The sequence below is a fragment of the Mesoplodon densirostris genome, chromosome 4, assembly GCF_025265405.1.
Source record: "Mesoplodon densirostris isolate mMesDen1 chromosome 4, mMesDen1 primary haplotype, whole genome shotgun sequence".
Taxonomy (NCBI): Eukaryota; Metazoa; Chordata; class Mammalia; order Artiodactyla; family Ziphiidae; genus Mesoplodon; species Mesoplodon densirostris.
Window position 1 is genome coordinate 98,516,980 of NC_082664.1, and position 19,192 is coordinate 98,536,171.

The following is a 19,192-nucleotide window of genomic DNA, read 5'->3' on the forward strand; positions in this document are numbered from 1 at the left end:
TCCAACTTAGGGTTCACAATAGAATCTTCTGATTTTTAAATCATAGGTAGCTTCCCTACAAAGGAGAGTATAAACGGGAGGAGAATTCCCTTCTGCTTGGTAAATAATTACATAGCTTTCACTATACATTGATAAATTGGAATCCTGGATTACACATCAGTCTTTTCTGAGACTGGCTGTTACACCTTTGAAAGGCTGATTAACTCAAGTGTCTGGGAGAAAAATTGTTCCTGAACTTGCCATGCTAGGAGCACCTGTTACTATGTAAGGCCCTGATTGAGCAGCCATTTCTGCTTTTTCACTGGCATCTCTTTTCTTTTTTTAAAGAAAAAAGGGGGACTTCCCTGGAGGTCCAGTGGTTAAGACTTTGCCTTCCAATGCAGGAAGTTTGATCCCTGGTCAGGGAGTTAAGATCCCACATGCCTCCTGGCCAAAAAACCAAAACATAGGGCCTCCCTGGTGGCACAAGTGGTTGAGAGTCCGCCTGCCGATGCAGGGGATACGGGTTCGTGCCCCGGTCTGGGAGGATCCCATATGCCGCGGAGCGGCTGGGCCCGTGAGCCATGGCCGCTGAGCCTGCGCGTCCGGAGCCTGTGCTCCGCAACGGGGGAGGCCACAACAGTGAGAGGCCCGCATACCGCAAAAAAAAAAAAAAAAAACCAAAACATAAAACAGAAGCAGTATTGTATCAAATTCAATTAAGACTTGAAGAATGGTCCACATCAAAAAAATCTTTAAAAAATAAAGTACAATAAAATCCAAGAAAGGAAAAAATACATTCCTTTCAGAAAAATGCTTGCATAGTGACCTAGTATTCCTTCTTGATAAAGAAAATGAACTACAACATTAAAAGTAATTCATTCTCAAAATAGCACTGGAGGGTTTAGATTACAAGGGAAGTTCAGAATTCTAGATCAAATCATTACTCAATTTTCTGGACTCAAACAGATATTTGTGTACCACTGTTCATAGCAGCATTGTTAACAATAGCCAGATGGTGGAAAAATCACAGTGTTCACTGACAGATGAATGAATAAACAAAATGTGGTATATATAAAATATTGCTTTTGGACTGTCACCATCTTTTTAATTAAAGTCTTACTATAAATATCAATTTTATTATTTCAGTCAACTTCCTCTATAAAGAGGAATTATGCTACCAGTAGCAAGTAGTATCAATATAAAAATAAACTCTTTTATCAATGAGACTTTTCATATTGTCCAAAATATTCTTATATATTACTAGTAAAAAAATTAAAATTCCTTTTCAGCATGACAGAAATTAAGAGATTGACTTACTGAACTTGTACTTAACAGGTTTTTCTGAAGCTCTTCAATTTTATCCGCTTGCTTTTTGACTGTAGCTTTTAACTTGGCATTTTCAATTTCAAGCCTAAAATGCATATTTTTAAATAATTACTCTCACACATAGATTTTAAAATACCACACATTTTCTGAACAAACACCTGCAGGTTCAATTACATACATTCTTAGAATTTTGAAAAGTAGATGATTTGGCAATTGTGCCGTTTTCTAGTTGTGTTCTGTGGATAATGTGAAAAATTTAGAAATAATGGAGAAAAATTATGCATTTCAAAATAGCTCAAAGCTGAAATGTTTACCCAGCTTTACAATGATGTATTTATTGTCATAACTGATATAATTCTCATACTATACTGCTTATCTGCTCTATACTTATACTTAAGTCATTTTCTATGCTGCTTTAAATTGTACTTTTGGATGTGATCCTGCGTCTTCTCAGCACATCTCATGGCCTCTGTACATCGATCCTGTGCTTCTTGCAACTAAAAGGAGAAAATTTTTTTTTTAAATTACTGATAATCTAGCAAATCCGCCATCATCTGTTTTTATGTCTTTCATCTGCATATTGTTTATGGCTACTTTCCTGCTGCAACAGCAGAGTTGAGTTGCTACAACAGACACCTTGTGAACCACAAAGCCTAAAATATTTACTATCTGGCCCTTTACAAGTTACTGACTTCTCGTACTAAACCACAACATCATTCATGCTTTAAATTATATTTTATCAAATAAATACACAAATTTATAAATTGGCCAAATGGGGAAAGACATTTATATTTTTTACTCCACGCTCTATACCAACTATAATTTTAAATATCCACATATGTGAATGACCACAGCTCTTTCAGTGATTATGAACGTTCACACTACACACTACTGTTGGTGACAACCAGATGCTTCAGGGACTAGTGTGAGAGGTAGTATCTACACAGGAGCCAGAATGCGTGGGTCTGAGTCCCAATTCCACCACTTATTTGCTGTATGTCCTTGAGCAAATTACTTAAATTTTCTGTGTCTCAGTTTCTCCAGCCGTAAAATGAAGATAATAATAGCACTGACCTCACTGGGATGTCAGGAAGATTAATTTGGGGGGGGTGTACATAACGTATTTAGAAAAGTACGTGGCACATAGTAAATGCTAAGTGTTTACAATCAGAATTATTACTATTGCTGTATTTTATGTTCTAAACAATTTGATATTTTAGGCAGATGGCATGCCAACAGAAGTGGTCTCCTGTACAAGTCACACTGAAATCATTCTCCATACCATTGAAATTGGCAGTAAACAGGGAGCATGAGGACCAGAATGTATGTGCCCAGTACTTCAAAAACTTTCACTGATTCCACTAGTCCTTTTTTCCTCTTATAATAATTTATAACTTACTTCCTCTCTGTACTACTCAGTGGGCAGTGATCATGGACTAATATGCAAATAGCACCTCCTGGATTGAGTGGTACATAACTTACATGACCATCAGAGGAAGGGTTAAGTCACTGGCATGGAAATATCACCCTACTGCTAAATCAAAGTTCTGAATCAATTCACTCCCAGCAACTGGTTATGTCTAGAAAACACTCGGATGAGAAAATTAAGGTTATGTGGTATGGAGAAGCTATCCACAGAGCTTTACAGTTGGTGAAATGCTATCAATGTGAAAATCCCCAGTTCTGGCTGCATAATGAAGGGAGGCAAATTTAGATTTTTTTTTCCAGAGTAAGGGGAAAAAAAAAAGAGCATTTAATTGAACAATTCTCCTCTATTAGATTAAGAGCTTTTAATTGTATATTTAATTGCTTAAAATACATTTTAATAAAAGATTATATCAATATCTCCAAGAAAAAGTTATTGGTATGGTATAAAGTACTTAATTGTATCCTAGCAACTGTTAAGCTAAAATATTTTCAATTTATGCAAGACAGGTGCCGTGCATATCAATAAATATTCCCTGTTAGACAAATTTATACTTAGACGCGATTCTCTCTCATGAAAAAACATTAAAACAGTGCAAAATTAAGGGCTAAAGTGTTCTTCACAGACTAGATGACAGGGTCAGTGAGAGCTAGGACAGTCAGAGAGAGAGCTTCATGGAGAAGACTGGGGGCCAGGTCTGAATAAATGGAGGATTAGGCAGGAGGAAAAGAAACTGTAAAGACAGAAAGGACAGCATGAGTAAAGGCCAAGAAAAGGTGAAATCAGCCAATTAACTCAGAGGATAAAACCCAACAGCAGGGAGATAAAAATTATGTCCACACAGTAACTTGTAAATGACTGTTCACAGCAGCATTATTAACAGCCCAAAGGTGGAAATAACCCAAAGGCCCATCAACTGATGAATGGATGAACGGCTTAGCCACATAACGTGCTGTTCGACAACATACAGAAATGGAAGTACTGATATGCGCTATAACATGGATGAACCTCGAAAATGTTATGTCAAATGAGAAAAGCTAATCACAAAGGACCACATACTGTGTGATTCCATTTATATGAAATACCCAGAATAGGCACATCTACAGAGGCAGAGATTAGACTGGTGGTTGCTGGGGCTGAGGGAGATGGGGGCCATGGGTGATGGCTAAGGGATGCAGGGTTTTCCTTTGGGGGTGATGGAGATGCTCTATAATTGATGCCAAGTGCACGACTCTCTGAATATACAAGGAGAGATTGAACTACACATTTTAAATGGGTGAATTATATGATATGTGAATTATCTCAATAGCTTTTTAAAAAATACAATGGCAGGATGTAGATAATTTTCTTAATTTTCTATTTTGGGTGTACATACTATACACGATCTGAGTATCTCTACGCTTTTACAATATATCTAAAATGAAAAGAAAATGAAGGCAGTGCCTAACTTCAACTGGTTTGTATAATGACCTTTCTGCACAAGTTATTCTGAAATCCATGAAATAAATATACACAGATACTATATCCATTCACGAAAGTGAAGATGAAAAATGACAATTTTATGGAACATTCCATTAAACATTATCCTCTGATTTTATCTGGCTTGCTTCATCATGGTAGTAGAGATATCACTAAAAAATACTGTTTAATAGAAAAAAAAAGTCTCTCAACTTCTGTGAGGAATCACACACAATTCTCAACTTTCCTAAGGGTAAATATTGTAAGAAGAAATATATAATGCAAATGGCAGGATGAAAGTCAGAGTTTAAGAAACAAGTGCATTATAAAGACAACAAAATTATAATAAATTTACTTGTAACGAAAATACAAAAGAAAGCCATCCATGAAAATGAGTGTCCTAAAACACTTTATCCTATACATTAAGTATTGACACGTTAAATTTCATACATACCTGACTTGTGACTTGACGTAATTTTTTCTTTAAATCCTGTGCCTCATCTTCTAAATTAGTACGATAACGTGACGTGGCCTCCAGTGAAGCCTCTGACATAGATTGCTTTATTAGGGTATCAGCCAGTTCTTGTTGAAGTTGTCTCACAAGTGCCTAATAAGATACTCTGTCACTGATTTTTTTTTTTTTTTTTTTGCGGTATGCGGGCCTCTCACTGTTGTGGCCTCCCCCGTTGCGGAGCACAGGCTCCGGACGCGCAGGCTCCGGACGCGCAGGCTCAGCGGCCATGGCTCACGGGCCCAGCCGCTCCGCGGCATATGGGATCCTCCCAGACCGGGGCACGAACCCGTATCTCCTGCATCGGCAGGCGGACTCTCAACCACTTGCGCCACCAGGGAGGCCCTGTCACTGATTTTATAAATTACCTTATTATTAAGTTATGTTAATAATAGATAAGTCCAACCTATGTACTTTGAAAACTATCACCAGAGACATCAATTTGTCTCCTTCTTCTTGTATGTGCACCTTCCTGCTCACTGAATTTGGTTTAAGACACAGAAGGTGTTACCCTCCGGCCTTATCGCTATTAAGTTACTTAGACAATGGATTCAGTCCCACTATCCACTCCCCGCCCTTCCCGATCAATTTGCTGAGCTTGAGGACCTCCTCAAGTCTCAGAAAGAAATGGGTGTGTAGGTGGGACGAGTGGTGGGAACATCTTCCCTCTTCTCTACTGGAGGCTTCCATTAACTTCAGAGATCCTCACATATTCAATGCAGTGCTCAATAGATTCCTATCTCAGAATTAAAATGAGGTCATTCCCATTTTAATTCCTAGAATTAAAATGAGACCTTCAGGGCCTCCCTCTGCCTCCTGATAGCAGCCCCTATGACCCTGTCCCCCACCCTATTCCTGCTACTCATGAATCTGCCACCCCTCACTAGTCTGAAAATGGGAGTCCAATGCCAAATTAATAAGTCACAGAGAGCTACAATTCTCTTTGTATTGGACAGATTTATATCCAAATGATAGTAACTGAGCCTTGAAATGAGAATTATGAGCAAATTATTTGTAAAAATGTTCCAAGTAAATTATAAATAGAAGTGGGAAGATTAAATCAAGTATAGTTTTGCTAAAGCTCACTACTTTAATACCAAATTATGATTTAATGAAAAGTAGATGCCTTTAATGAGCTGAGAGGTCATAAGAATACATGGTTTGAGGCTGAACTATTTCTCAAATTAATTCAAATTGACATGAATAAAAATAAAATTATATCAACTAAAAAGTTATGACAAGCTACTGAAGGAAAAGTACTATGAGATATGGCATCGACACATCAGTTCATTTGGGAAATCTGGAATTGACTGTCAAGGTAATACACACAACTGAACCTTAATTTCAAAATAATTCATTTTAGATCTGAGCATTTCATTTATCTGCTTCATCATGATACTAAAATGTGGTGACATAAAGATTAAAATTATTAGCTTAGCAGTAGAAGAGTAAATTACTAATACCTGTCTATACCCATTAACAATTTATAACTTAATCTCTTAAAATTTCATAGGTGACACAATGTCTCTACTCAAAGTAAAGCACCTCTCAGGTCTAATTCTTTATTTGCTGGATACAAGGTATGCTTTTAGGCTGATTTACAGTCTATAGATTTATAGTCTATATATTATTTCTATTCAACTAGATTCAACATTTAGCCATAATCAAAATCACTTTGAATTTTCTTTCAGGAAGTCTGAGAATTACTTCTCTTCTTGGATACTTACTTGTCTTTCTGTTTTCTCATTTTCATACTGATACATTCTCTCTTTTAAATGATTACATTCATTGATTAACTCCTTGTTTCTTTCCTCCAGCATCAGACCTTGTTTTTCACTTTCAGCTTGAAGTTTTTTCACAATCTCTTGAAACTGGTCTTGGATGTTAATTACTGTCTTCTCTCTACTGTCGGCTTTGTTTTGTGCATCATCCAGTTGCTGTCTGAGCAAAATGTTTTCACTCTGGAGTTGAGATAATCTCTCTTCTAAGGATTCCTGCTTTCCAATGTATTTATTCACTTTGCCTTGTTCGCTTAGATACATGTGTTCAAGTTCCTTCTTTTGACACTGTGCTTGGCTTAGGTCTCTCTGTACACATTCTAACACCAAAGTCTTTTCTCTGAGAGCATCCCTCGTGTGATGGAGCTTGGTTTTTAGGCTACTGAATTTACTTTCAGCTTTAGAAAGTTGCTGGGAAAGCATCTCATTGTTATCTTTCAGGTTAGACACATCAAAATTCATTTTGTCCTGCAAGCGTAAGCACTCATCTCTTGGTCTCTGGAAGGCAAGTTCCAGGTCTCTTTTTGATGTCTGACTTTGATGGTGATCATGTATGGCAGCAGACAGTCTAGAACGGTAGGATTCCACTTCTGCTTCCAGTCTTTCTTTGCTTTGTTTTTCATTCTCCAGCTTAGAGTTTAGCATTGTATTCTCAGCTGTCAGAACATTAAGCTGTCCAGTATATTGGAATATTGTCTTTGTTAATGTTTCCTCATTCAGTTTTATTGTCTTTTGAAGATCATCATTCTTTTCTTTTACAATTTCAATGTCCTCAAAATATTTCTTTTCCTTTTCCTGGTTCTGACATTTTATTGTGTCGATTTCCAGTCTTAGCATGGCAACTTCATCCTGCAACATGTGGTTTTTATGTAACAGATCTTTTTCTTTTTCAGGGCTATCGGACACCTAAGTGAAATAAAGGAGATTTTTAGCTAGTACGCAATAAATTGACATTTCACGATTTCCTCTGAAAGACTAACCTATATGTTTATACAATGAAAAGGCTGCAATAAGTGGATATCCAACTGGAAAAAATAGGGTTGGATACAAACCTCAGACTTCTTACAAGCAGAAATCTTCAAAAGTTCAAAAATTTAATTGAAGAAAATGAATCTATGAAAGTAAAAAACAAACCACAGGAGAATTTTTAAGAAGCTCAGAATTGGAAACGCCTTTCTCTAAATTATAACAAACCCAGAAGGCTTAAAATAAAAGATTAATAAATCTGACTATACTTAAAAATTGCATCTGATGTGATATATTTATACAGTGGAATACTACTCTGCCATAAAAACAGAATGAAATAATGCCATTTGCAGCAACATGGATGGACCTAAAGACTATCATTCTGAGCGAAGTAAGCCAGACAGAAAGACAAATATCATATGATATCGCTTATACATGGAATCTAAAAAAATGATACAAATAAACTTATTTACAAAACAGAAAGAGACTCACAGACGTAGAAAACAAACTTATGGTTACTGAAGGGGAAAGAGGGGGAGGGATTCATTAGGAGGTTGGGATTAATATATACACACTACTATATAAAAAACAGATAATCCACAATGACCTACTGTGTAGCACAGGGAACTACACTCAATATTTGGAAAAAGAATCTATAAAGGTATATATATATATATATATATATATATATATATATAAAACTGAATCACTCTGCTGTATACCTGAAAATAACACAGTATTGTAAATCAACTATACATCAATAAAAAATAAAATAAAATACCACCTGCTAGCTTAAAAAAAAATTACGTCTGCTATCTAACCTATACAGCTACCCCATAGTAAAAGCCTTAGCTCTGTATATATTTTGACAGATTAAATTTCCTAAAATTTTTTTTTCCTGAGAATATTCCATAAATATTCTATGTTTCTAATATTTATATAGTCCTGAGAATATTCCATAAATATTCTACGTTTCTAATATTTTTATAGACAGTTACAAGAATCACATCTACTGATAACTGTACTAAGCACTTCTACAAACATCAATTAACTCATTTAGCTATGACAGTCCTGGAAATGAGGAAGTCAAAAATACAAGCAAGCTGCAGGCTTTTCTCCAGGTCTTCTGACTTTACTATGAGTCCTCTTACAGCAAACCACAGCTAGTTCTCTAGTACAAACATATAAATATGAAATGAGCCTTATATTTCACTATGGTGCATACACTAGTGGTAAATAAGGTAAAATTTATAGAGATCTTAGAAAATCGTGAGATTATTCGCTGCTGCAATAACTTTTATTCTCTCTTCATAATGCTTAAAATAGTAAGGTAGGGGGAAGTACAATGAACTGTTTCACTAAAAATAAAATACTTATCAATAAATTATCACTAAATAAATATTATGGCATATCTATCACTATTTTCAAAAGTTCCTTGTACTGAAATAGGACACCACATGGAGCGAAGTGTTAATTTTCTCACAAGTAGAAGAATGACATCCAAAAGACGGTCCCTGAACTGGCTATACCTTTCCTCCTTACCATCAGTGGAAGGGATAAACTAACCTCTCTATTAATCTATCAAGGAAGTGAAATCACTGCCAAAAACCATAATGTTGTTTTCTTTGTTTGTTTTGGGGTTTTCTCTTTTTTTTTGGTAATTTTGTAAGTTTATTCTAAGGAAATAATTTTTTTTAAGTGCTCAAAAATGTTTTTACGGGCTTCCCTGGTGGCGCAGTGGTTTAGAGTCCGCCTGCCGATGCAGGGGACACGGATTCGTGCCCCAGTCCGGGAAGATTCCACATGCCACGGAGCGGCTGGGCCCGTGAGCCATGGCCGCTGAGCCTGTGCGTCCGGCGCCTGTGCTCCGCAATGGGACAGGCTACAAAAGTGAGAGGCCCATGTACCGCAAAAAAAAAAAAAAAAAAAAAAAAAAAATGTTTTTATAACTAATGTTGCAGCTTTTACGATACTGAAAAATTGTAAGTGATGTGAAAATGTCATTGATGGGGTACTGGTTAAAGAAATGACAGTGAAGCCAAGAACAGACTCTGATTTAGACACTGAAAATGATGAGGTGCATAGTGATTGACATGTTCACTCCAAAGCAGAGAGCAAGAACGTATTCAGTGCTGGGATTTGGTCTGGTAGTGTGGTCGATGGTGGAGCACACATGGTCTTCCCTGCCTAAACCGCCATCAGGGTGCAGACTTTTCTAGATGGTAGCAATAGTTTTGAGATTATGAAAAGTTCATCAGTTCCTATGGAAAATATTAAAAGCCTCTCCTTGGATGAGGCTATTGTATGTCACTGCTTGACTGTTGCAGACAAATGGATTTGAATTAAAAATACTACTTGAATTAAATTTAATCAAATATAATTCAATTATGTTTGAATTAAAAATATTAAATATCCAATGGATGAGAAACGTCCACCCCTCCCCAAAATATACTTAAATAGGTTTTAAATATCCTCTACACTGTCTGTGATGTATAGTATTGGTTTTTAAAATATATACATATACAGATACATACACACAAATATTTGAAAATGATTAAAGAAAATACCTCAGAATTCATTTCCTTATTAGTCATTTCTATCTCCTTTTGTTTGGCAAGGTGACTGGTCAGGATTCCATCTTGTAAAATTCTGGCATTCTGCTCTCGAGAAAGCTGCCTCTGAGCGTCATTTCGCTCTTCTACAACCTGGAGACACATTTCATGAGGTTTTTGGTCTCATACCATTAAAAAAAAAAGTCAAAAGCTTAAGAGCAGAATTAAAAAAAAAACTGTTAAAAGGAAGTAGCCTTTTAAAATAAACACAAGGATATTTATCCCACATGAATAACTTAAGATTTTAATTTAAATGACTGCTAAACTTATCACAGAGCAAAAATACAGGGAGATATAGTATTGTGAAAGAAAATCTTTTTACAAAGCATTTAACTAGTTCCATCGCAGTCTCAAGGCAATTTACCCTGTATTTTAACATAGAAAAGCCAAAATTAACACATGGATTGGAATTAAGAATATTACTTTCGAATGGACCAAAAATGCCAATCATTATGTTAATAATTAAGCTCAATTTACCTTCCATTCCTCCATTCAGAAAACATACACAGAGCATGTATTAGAAGCTAAGAATGGCAAGAAATTAATAATTTAAGCTATAAATGTCATAGTTCATATTTAGGATGAGATAACACTTTTTATTTGTTTTAAACCTAAATAATATATATTAAATCAAAGAGATATTACAAATAATACTGAGGAAATACTGTTGAAAATTTGAAATTTTCACCAAAGATTAACTTACCTGATTCAGATTATTTCTCACAGTCCTCAGTTCCATGTCTAGTGCTCTGAGAGTGAGTTCAACTTGTTGTTTCATTTCAACTTCTTTACTGTATTGCTCTTCTTTTCTTCTTAACTGCTCCCTAATTTTTTCATATAACCTGTCAGCATTTCTTCTCTTCTTTTTTTCTTGTTTTAGGGTGAATCTGCAGTTAAATATGCTTACCTTAAAATGTGTTTTGTTAGAAAATAAAAAGTTCATTTTATGATCTGGCTCTTCACCCGCTGATTTAGTATCCTAATGAAATTTCTGTTCTCCAGTTTTTTTTTTCCTTTCTAGGTCTCATATTTTTAATTCCTCACTTCAATCTCTTCATAAAGATATATATACTTGAAAGGTAGCAATGAAAAAACATTCTGCCACTTAAGTAAGTTTTAGTCAAGAGTAACTCTGGTGAATAGTGTAGGAAAGAAATTTTGAAATTATTCAGTGAAGTTAGGCCGAAAATTACCCTGTTTTCCACACTGTCATAATTACTCCTCCTTGAGGACAGATAATTTAGTTACTAGTTAAAAAGAGAAGCTGTTGTTTAGAAACAAGTTTATAAGTTCACTAGAAATAAAATTTCAACTTCATAAAATACTACAGGTACCCCTAAATGACTTACAGTGCCAGATAAAATCTGCAGATGACTTTTACAGAACATATATCTTCAGATACTATAATCCAAGACTAGGCTAGGGAGTCTAATATCTGTTGCCCCACACTTTTTATGTTTCTTCTTTTGCAACCTTTTCAACTTGTTGTTTATTATCTATTTAATAAATAATTTTAAATCCCGTAAGGCAGGATCCATATTAATTAATTAGAGAGTATTTTGTGCTTTCAGCACAAACCTGTGAACTAATTTTATCTCTGTATGAAAGAGATATTGAATAAACTAATCAGTAATCACCTTCCATTTTTACCTTTTATTTCATCCATGCATATGTTAAGAAAAAAACTACATAAAGTTTTTAAAAATTTTGTCTTCAGAAAAATGGCCATTTCATACTTCTGTCGGTGGGAGTGTAAAGTAATATAAACTTTCTGGAGAACAATTTAGAAACATGGATCAAAGACCTTTATAAAAAGTTCTCATACTTTAACCAAATAACACAATATTAAAGAATTTATTCCAAATAAATAATCAGAAATGTAGAAATGAATTTATAGAAGAGACATTCCTTGTAGCATTAAATATAATACAGAAAAATGAAAAATAACTGAAATTCAATTTGCTAAAAAAAATAATGACCATAATTCAAAAAGACACATGCACCCCAATGTTCACTGAAGCACTATTTACAATAGCCAGGTCATGGAAGCAATGTAAATGCCCATCAACAGACGAATGGATAAAGAAGATGTGGCACATATATACAATGGAGTATTACACAGCCATAAAAAGGAACAAAATTGGGTCATTTGTTGAGATGTGGTTGGATCTAGGGACTGTCATACAGAGTGAAGTAAGTCAGAAAGAGAAAAACAAATATCATATATTAACGCATATATGTGGAATCTAGAAAAATGGTACAGGTAAACTGGTTTGCAAGGCAGAAATAGAGACACAGATGTAGAGAACAAACGTATAGACACCAAGGGGGGAAAGAAGGGGGGTGGGATGAACTTGGAGCTTGGGATTGACATGTATACACTAATATGTATAAAATGGATAACTAATAAGAGCTTGCTGTATAAAAAAATAAAATTAAAAAAAAGAGAGATTACAAAAAAATGAGGCTTTGTATGGAGGACTTCTATATGGCCATGAAAATGATGATTTGGAAATATATACATTAAATAATTAGTAGAAGTATCCACTGTTAAGAACTTGTTGTATTATTTCCAAGAATTTCACACTCCACAATACTAATGAAGTTTTCTCCCCTGTAAAATCCCAGCAGGTAAGTTAGCAAGTATAAAACTTCCCGTAGGGCTTCCCTGGTGGCGCAGTGGTTGAGAGTCCGCCTGCCGATGCAGGGGACAAGGGTTCGTGCCCCGGTCCAGGAAGATCCCACATGCCGTGGAGCGGCTGGGCCCGTGAGCCATGGCCGCTGAGCATGCGCGTCCAGAGCCTCTGCTCCACAACGGGAGAGGCCACAACAGTGAGAGGCCCACGTACCACAAAAAAAAAAAAAAAAAATTCCCATAGTATTAAAGTAAATACACATCTGTAGTATTACAGTAAATAGAAACAGTTCAAATATTTCTTTAAAACCAAGACGTTCAATACCTCAAGCTGCAGAGCTCTTGTTCCCACTCCACTTTTTGATGCTCTAACTGTGATTTCATTTCTTTTGTTTCTGATAGCTCCTTTGGTAGCCCAGTAACCTTACTTTCCATTTTGTTGTTTTTTCCTGTAAGTAGTTCACAGTGATCTTTTTTAAGTTCTATTAATCTTTCATATGAAAGAACTGCATCCTGAATTTTCAATAAGCTAACAGAATCTGCATTAGGAATAAACAAGATAGAAATAAAATATATGAGTAATTTTTATGTATAAAAGCACTGTGCCTTTTCACCTTCACTCATCCATAACAAAAAAAATACATTTTTTTTTGGGCCATGCCGCACAGCATGCGGGACCTTAATTCCCTGACCAGGAATTCAAGTGGCTAAATATACAATGCCCCAAAGAGGTGGAGGAAAGAAACAGAAAAAAAAATATTTGAAGAAAAGAATGGCCAACAACTTTCTAAACTTAATGAAAACTACAATCCCACAAATACAGGAGGATCTGGCAAGGAGAGAAGAAGTGGCAGTAAACTATTTTGTAATATTCTTATCCTATATATGATGTGGTACAATATTACTTGAAGGTGGACTGTGATAACCCTAAGTAAAATACTGTAAACCCTAAAGCAACCACTAAAATAGTGAAACAAAAGAGTTACAGTTAATAAAACAAAAAAACAAAAAAGAAATAAAACTACATCATAAAAATTACTTGATTAATCTAAAAGATGGCAGAAAAAGAAAAGGGGAACAAAGAACAGATGGAATAAACAGAAATCAAACAGCATAATGACAGATTCATACCTACTGTATCAATAATCACATTAAGTGAAAATGGTCTGAAAACCTCAATTAAAAAGCAGATTGTCAGGGACTTCACTGGTGGCGCAGTGGTCAGGAACCCACCTGCCAATGCAGGAGACACAGGTTTGAGCCCTGGTCCTCCCACACGTCATGGAGCAACTAAACCCATGCGCCACAACGACTGAGCCCACATGCCACAATTACTGAAGCCCATGGGCCTACAGCCTGTGCTCCACAGCAAGAGAAGCCACCGCAATGAGAAACCTGTGCACCACAACGAAGGGTAGCCTCCACTCGCCGTAACTAGAGAAAGCCTGTGCGTAGCAATGAAGACCCAACACAGCCCAAAATAAATAAATTAATTAATAAATTAATTTTTAAGAAAAAGCAGATATTCAGACTGGATCAAAAAGCAAGACCCAACTGTATGCCACCTATAAGAAATGCACTTTAAACATACAGACATAAATTTGTAATAAGGTTAGAAATAAGATATACCACACTAACATGTGACAAAACAAAGCTAAGCTAGACTGGCTATATTAATACCAAACAAAGTAGACTTCAGAGCAAAAAACATTATCAGCAACAAACAAGGTCATTTCATAATGAGGAGTGTCAATTAATAAGAAGCATAACAACCCTAAACGTTTATGCGCCTAGTAACTTCAAAATATATGAAGCAAAACTTGAGAGAACTGCAAAGAAAAATAGACAAATCCACAATTACAGTCTGAGATTTCAATACCCCTCAATGAATAAGTGATAGAAAGAGCAGGCAGAAAATCATCAAAGATATTGTAGACTTGAACACCACCATTCTTTTCAAGTAGCCATGGAACACTTACCAAAAGACTATATTCTGGGTTATAAAATAAAGGAGTAAGTCAAAAGGATTTAAGTCATACAAAGTATGTTCTCTGACCACAAAGCAATCAAACTGGAAATCAAGAACAAAAATATTTCTGGAAAATACTCCAATATTTGAAAACTAAATAACACACATCTAAATCATCCTTGGATTAAAGAGGTAATGAAAAGAGGAATTACAAAGTATTTTGAACTGAATAAAAATGAAAACATAATATATTACAATTTGTGGAATGCTGCTTACTTGCATGAAAATTTATAGCACTGGATGTCTGTATTAGAAAAGAAGGTCTCAAATCAATGACCTTGGCTTCCAACATACAAATCCAGAAAAAGAGCAAATTAGGGGACTTCCCTGATGGTTCAGTGGTTAAGGATCTGCCTTCCAATCCAGGGGACACGGGTTCGATCCCTGGTCGGGGGACTAAAACCCCACATGCCATGGGGCAACTAAGCCCGCCCACTGCAACAACTGAACACGCAAGCCACAACTAGAGAGCCGGCATGCCGCAACTACAGAGCCCACACACGCTGGAGCCCACACCCCATTTGGAGTGTCACAAATACTGAGCCCACATGCCACAACTAGAGAGAGAAGCCCACGCGCTGCAACAAAAGATACCACATGCTGCAACTAAGACCTAACGCAGCCAAAACTAAAATAAATAAACAAATATTTTAAAAAAAAGAGCAAAGTAAACCCAAAGCAAGCAGAAGAAAGGAAATAAAAAACATCAAAGAAAAAAATCAATGAGAAAAAACAAAACAAACAAAAGAATAAAGACATGGAAAAATCAATGAGGGACTCCCCTGGTGGCACAATGGTTAAGAATCCACCTGCCAATGCAAGGGACACGGGTTTGATTCCTGGTCCAGGAAGATGCCACATACCGCAGAGCAACTAAGCCTGTGTGCCAAAACTACTGAGCCTGCATTCTACCATCCGCAAGCCACAACTACTGAGCCCGTGTGCCACAACTACTGAAGCCCATGTACCTAGAATCCATGCTCCACAACAAGAGAAGCCACAGCAATGAGAAGCCCTCACACTGAATGAAGAGTAGCCCCTGCTTGCCGCAACTAGAGAAAGCCTGAGCACAGCAATGAAGACCCAACACAGCCAAAAATAAATAAATAAATAAATAATTTTTTAAAAAAACAGTGAAACCAAATATGTTCAGAAGATGAATAAAAGTGATAAACCTCTAGCCAGGCTGATAATGAAAAAAAAAAGACAGAGAGAAGGCACAAATTACCAATTTCACAGAAATGAGTAATGAGAAATTATTACAGATTCTATAGATATTAAAAGACTGACAGAGTAATATTATGAACATTATGTAAATAAATTTGACAACTCAGATGAAGTGGGTGAATTCCTTGAAAGAGGGAATATACCAAAGCTCAATCAAGAAAGAACAAATAGGGCTTCCCTGGTGGCGCAGGGGTTGAGAGTCCACCTGCCGATGCAGGGGACACGGGTTCATGCCCGGGTCCAGGAAGATCCCACATGCCATGGAGCGGCTGGGCCCATGAACCATGGCCGCTGAGCCTGCGCATTGGAGCCTGTGCTCCGCAACGGGAGAGGTCACAGCACCGAGAGGCCTGCGTACCGCAAAAAAAAAAAAAAAACAAAAAGAACAAATAAACTAAATAGCCCTATATCTAAAAAAGAAACTAAAGTCCTACTTAAAGACCTTCCCACAAAGAAAATTCCAGGCCCAAATGGCTACACTGGTGAATTCTACCAAATATTACAACAGTATACACAAAAATATACATATTTATACCATGGTCCTACCTTTACACTCCATGCCAAGTTGTTCTATTAGCAACATGGAATTCTTATAATTAGAGTAAAGCATCTGGCAATCCTCCAAAGCTGTTTCAGATGACTGAGTTAAGTCATCAAGGTCATCCATAGAATTAATTTGCTCTTTGACCTACAAATAAAACATACTATTTCACAATGTCCCCAAAATACTTATAAAATATACTAAGTGTACAGAGGTGATAAATATCTCTTTATTAAAGCAAAAACACAGATACTTCTTAAAAGAACAGATGTTTATAAAAGGGATAATTTTATCAACAGTGTTTCTAAGTTATTTTTTCAAAGTAAATGTTTCTACAACAAAGGAAGATTTTCTATTTTTCCACTATACCTTTCACAAAGTAATTTTTTACTACAGGATAATATTTTTTATAATTAATTTTTTACTCTACCTTGTTCTTTTCATTAGATGTTTCCTTTGTAGCCCTAAAAAAACAAACGATTCTTTTCAGGCAAATATTAAATACTTAAAATACAAAGAATACCTAAACCTATTGTTTTTTACATAAAATTTGCATTGGTAATTAATTTTCTATAAAAGAGATTAAATGATAAATAGAAAGAGTAACATTAAAGGACAAAGAAAATACACCATAATAATATTAACAAAGCATTAAATTAGATTAAGCTGACAATCAAAGGAAGAGGAAAAACATAATGTTACTTGCATTATTTGATAGGAAGAAATATACCAGGGTTTTTTGTTATCGTCATTTTCAATAAAAACTAACTTTATGGCACTAAAACCTATTTGGAAAGTATTAAGTCCTATATGAAAGAAACCCTTTTTTAATAATCATGATATTAGCTTTTCGAGGACTTACTATGTAATTGCTATGCATTATTATAAGCACCTTACATGTCTTAAAGGCATTTTAATCCTCACAACAATTCTGGTAGAGAGGTAATACATTAGGTCCTTTTTACACAGGAAGAAATGCAGCACAGAAAGGCTAAGTAACTTGCCCAAGCCCATACAGCAGATCAGCAGCTGACTCAGAATTCAAACCCAGGAAATCTGGCTTCAACACTTGTGTTTCACAATATGATGAGAAGGTAATATTTATTTTTAAGTGTTTTTAAGTAATATGATAGCAAATGAATCTGTATTGTTATTCCATGTCTAGTTATAACTATAAATAATAATTTCTGAATCTTACACATATTTTTCAAAAATAAAAAGACTTTAGACCCAGGCAATATTGGAATTCTATTTTCAATAAAGATTTGCTTTTGTAAAGAAATTCATCAACCCATTGATGAGGGTTTCATTCACCCATTCATTCATTCACCCATTCAGCTGTTTATTCATACATTCAACATATACTTAGCGCACAATACGTGTTAATGACACTTTTGGTATAGGAAGCATGACTTTTGTAATTTAGAACTTTATAATCCAAAAGTAATAATCTGTGATAGATTGTTAATAGTTTTTTTCCTATCAAATATAAACAAAATCTTACCCTTTTCCCTGGAATCTAAACCACTATGAAGTTACCGTAACCTGTTTTAGAGTACCTTACAAAACCATAGCCACTCATGATGATACTGTCATCTAGAATTATCAAGGAATGATTAAATCCTTTTCAGTATGGCCTAAATGTTTGTAAATTTGATTATATAATTTTTAAAAATCTATGTATGATAGAATAACTTTTAAGTACTCATCTGCATATTCAATTATATAAGAATATTACACTTCAAAATCAATGAACAAGCCCTTACCATAAAACTATACATGAATAGAAGTATTATGTACAATTAGTTTACTATAATATTTTAAAGATAATGTAATACAATCAATAAGCTTTCTAATATTGGACATGCAAACAAGATTAAACTGAATAAATGCATCCTCTACTGGCTCATTTCCAACAGCATACAAACATACTCTAAAAACTCCCATCTTAACATAAAAAGAGAAAGGAAACTCCCTTGAACTCCACATTCCTCTTCAGTTACCATCCAGTTCTCTATTGCCTTTCCCAGTAAATATTCCCTAAGGAGCCGTTTATACTTATTCACTACAGTCCAGCTTCCATGGGGAATATTCATTGAAACTACTTCTGGTCAAAGCCACTCGTCCTCATCTTAACCTTTCAGCAGCGTTCATCTGGTATAGTTGAGAATACTCCTGTCATGGCCTGTACACTATATTATGCTGTTCTATTTCCAGAAAAAGTATTCAGTGCTAATATTTCTTGACCTAAAAGAATTTGTAGATTTTACCTGCCATCATCCTGATCTACTCCACTTGAACTGCTGTCATCCTTCATGTGTAGCAGACCACCACTCAGTGAATCAGCCTTCTCAAACATTGGTGTAATCACACATTCTTTTGATGTCCATTTTTCATTTTCATTTTTCTTTACTTCCTTCATGTGCACGCCAGGACCGCTACTTTAAAAAATCCATTAAAAAGCCAATGTTTTATAATAATTCTACTGATAAAGAATAAAAAACCAATTTTTGTAAAATTCCAACTCTTACCCATCATAAGTCATTTATTAGTTCACAAAACAGTTATGAAGTACCAACCATATGCAAGCAAATACAAATTCTTGCTTCAAAGACAGATACACAATTATGATACAATGTGATATGTAAGAGTTTACATATGAAAGTTATAAGTGAACATAGGAAAGCTTTACAGAAGAGGT

General features: G+C 35.4%; 1 protein-coding gene across 1 annotated transcript in view; it reads right to left on the reverse strand.

The window, feature by feature from the left end:
* Nucleotides 1-19,192, reverse strand: part of LOC132488545 (ankyrin repeat domain-containing protein 26-like) — a 114,357-nt gene that overhangs the window by 21,636 nt on the left and 73,529 nt on the right. Inside the window, 10 exon segments of the mRNA XM_060096843.1 lie at nucleotides 1,300-1,393; nucleotides 1,735-1,805; nucleotides 4,647-4,799; nucleotides 6,431-7,387; nucleotides 10,015-10,152; nucleotides 10,763-10,946; nucleotides 13,020-13,233; nucleotides 16,497-16,638; nucleotides 16,922-16,955; nucleotides 18,762-18,932. Coding sequence (XP_059952826.1) covers nucleotides 1,300-1,393; nucleotides 1,735-1,805; nucleotides 4,647-4,799; nucleotides 6,431-7,387; nucleotides 10,015-10,152; nucleotides 10,763-10,946; nucleotides 13,020-13,233; nucleotides 16,497-16,638; nucleotides 16,922-16,955; nucleotides 18,762-18,932 — 2,158 coding nt within the window.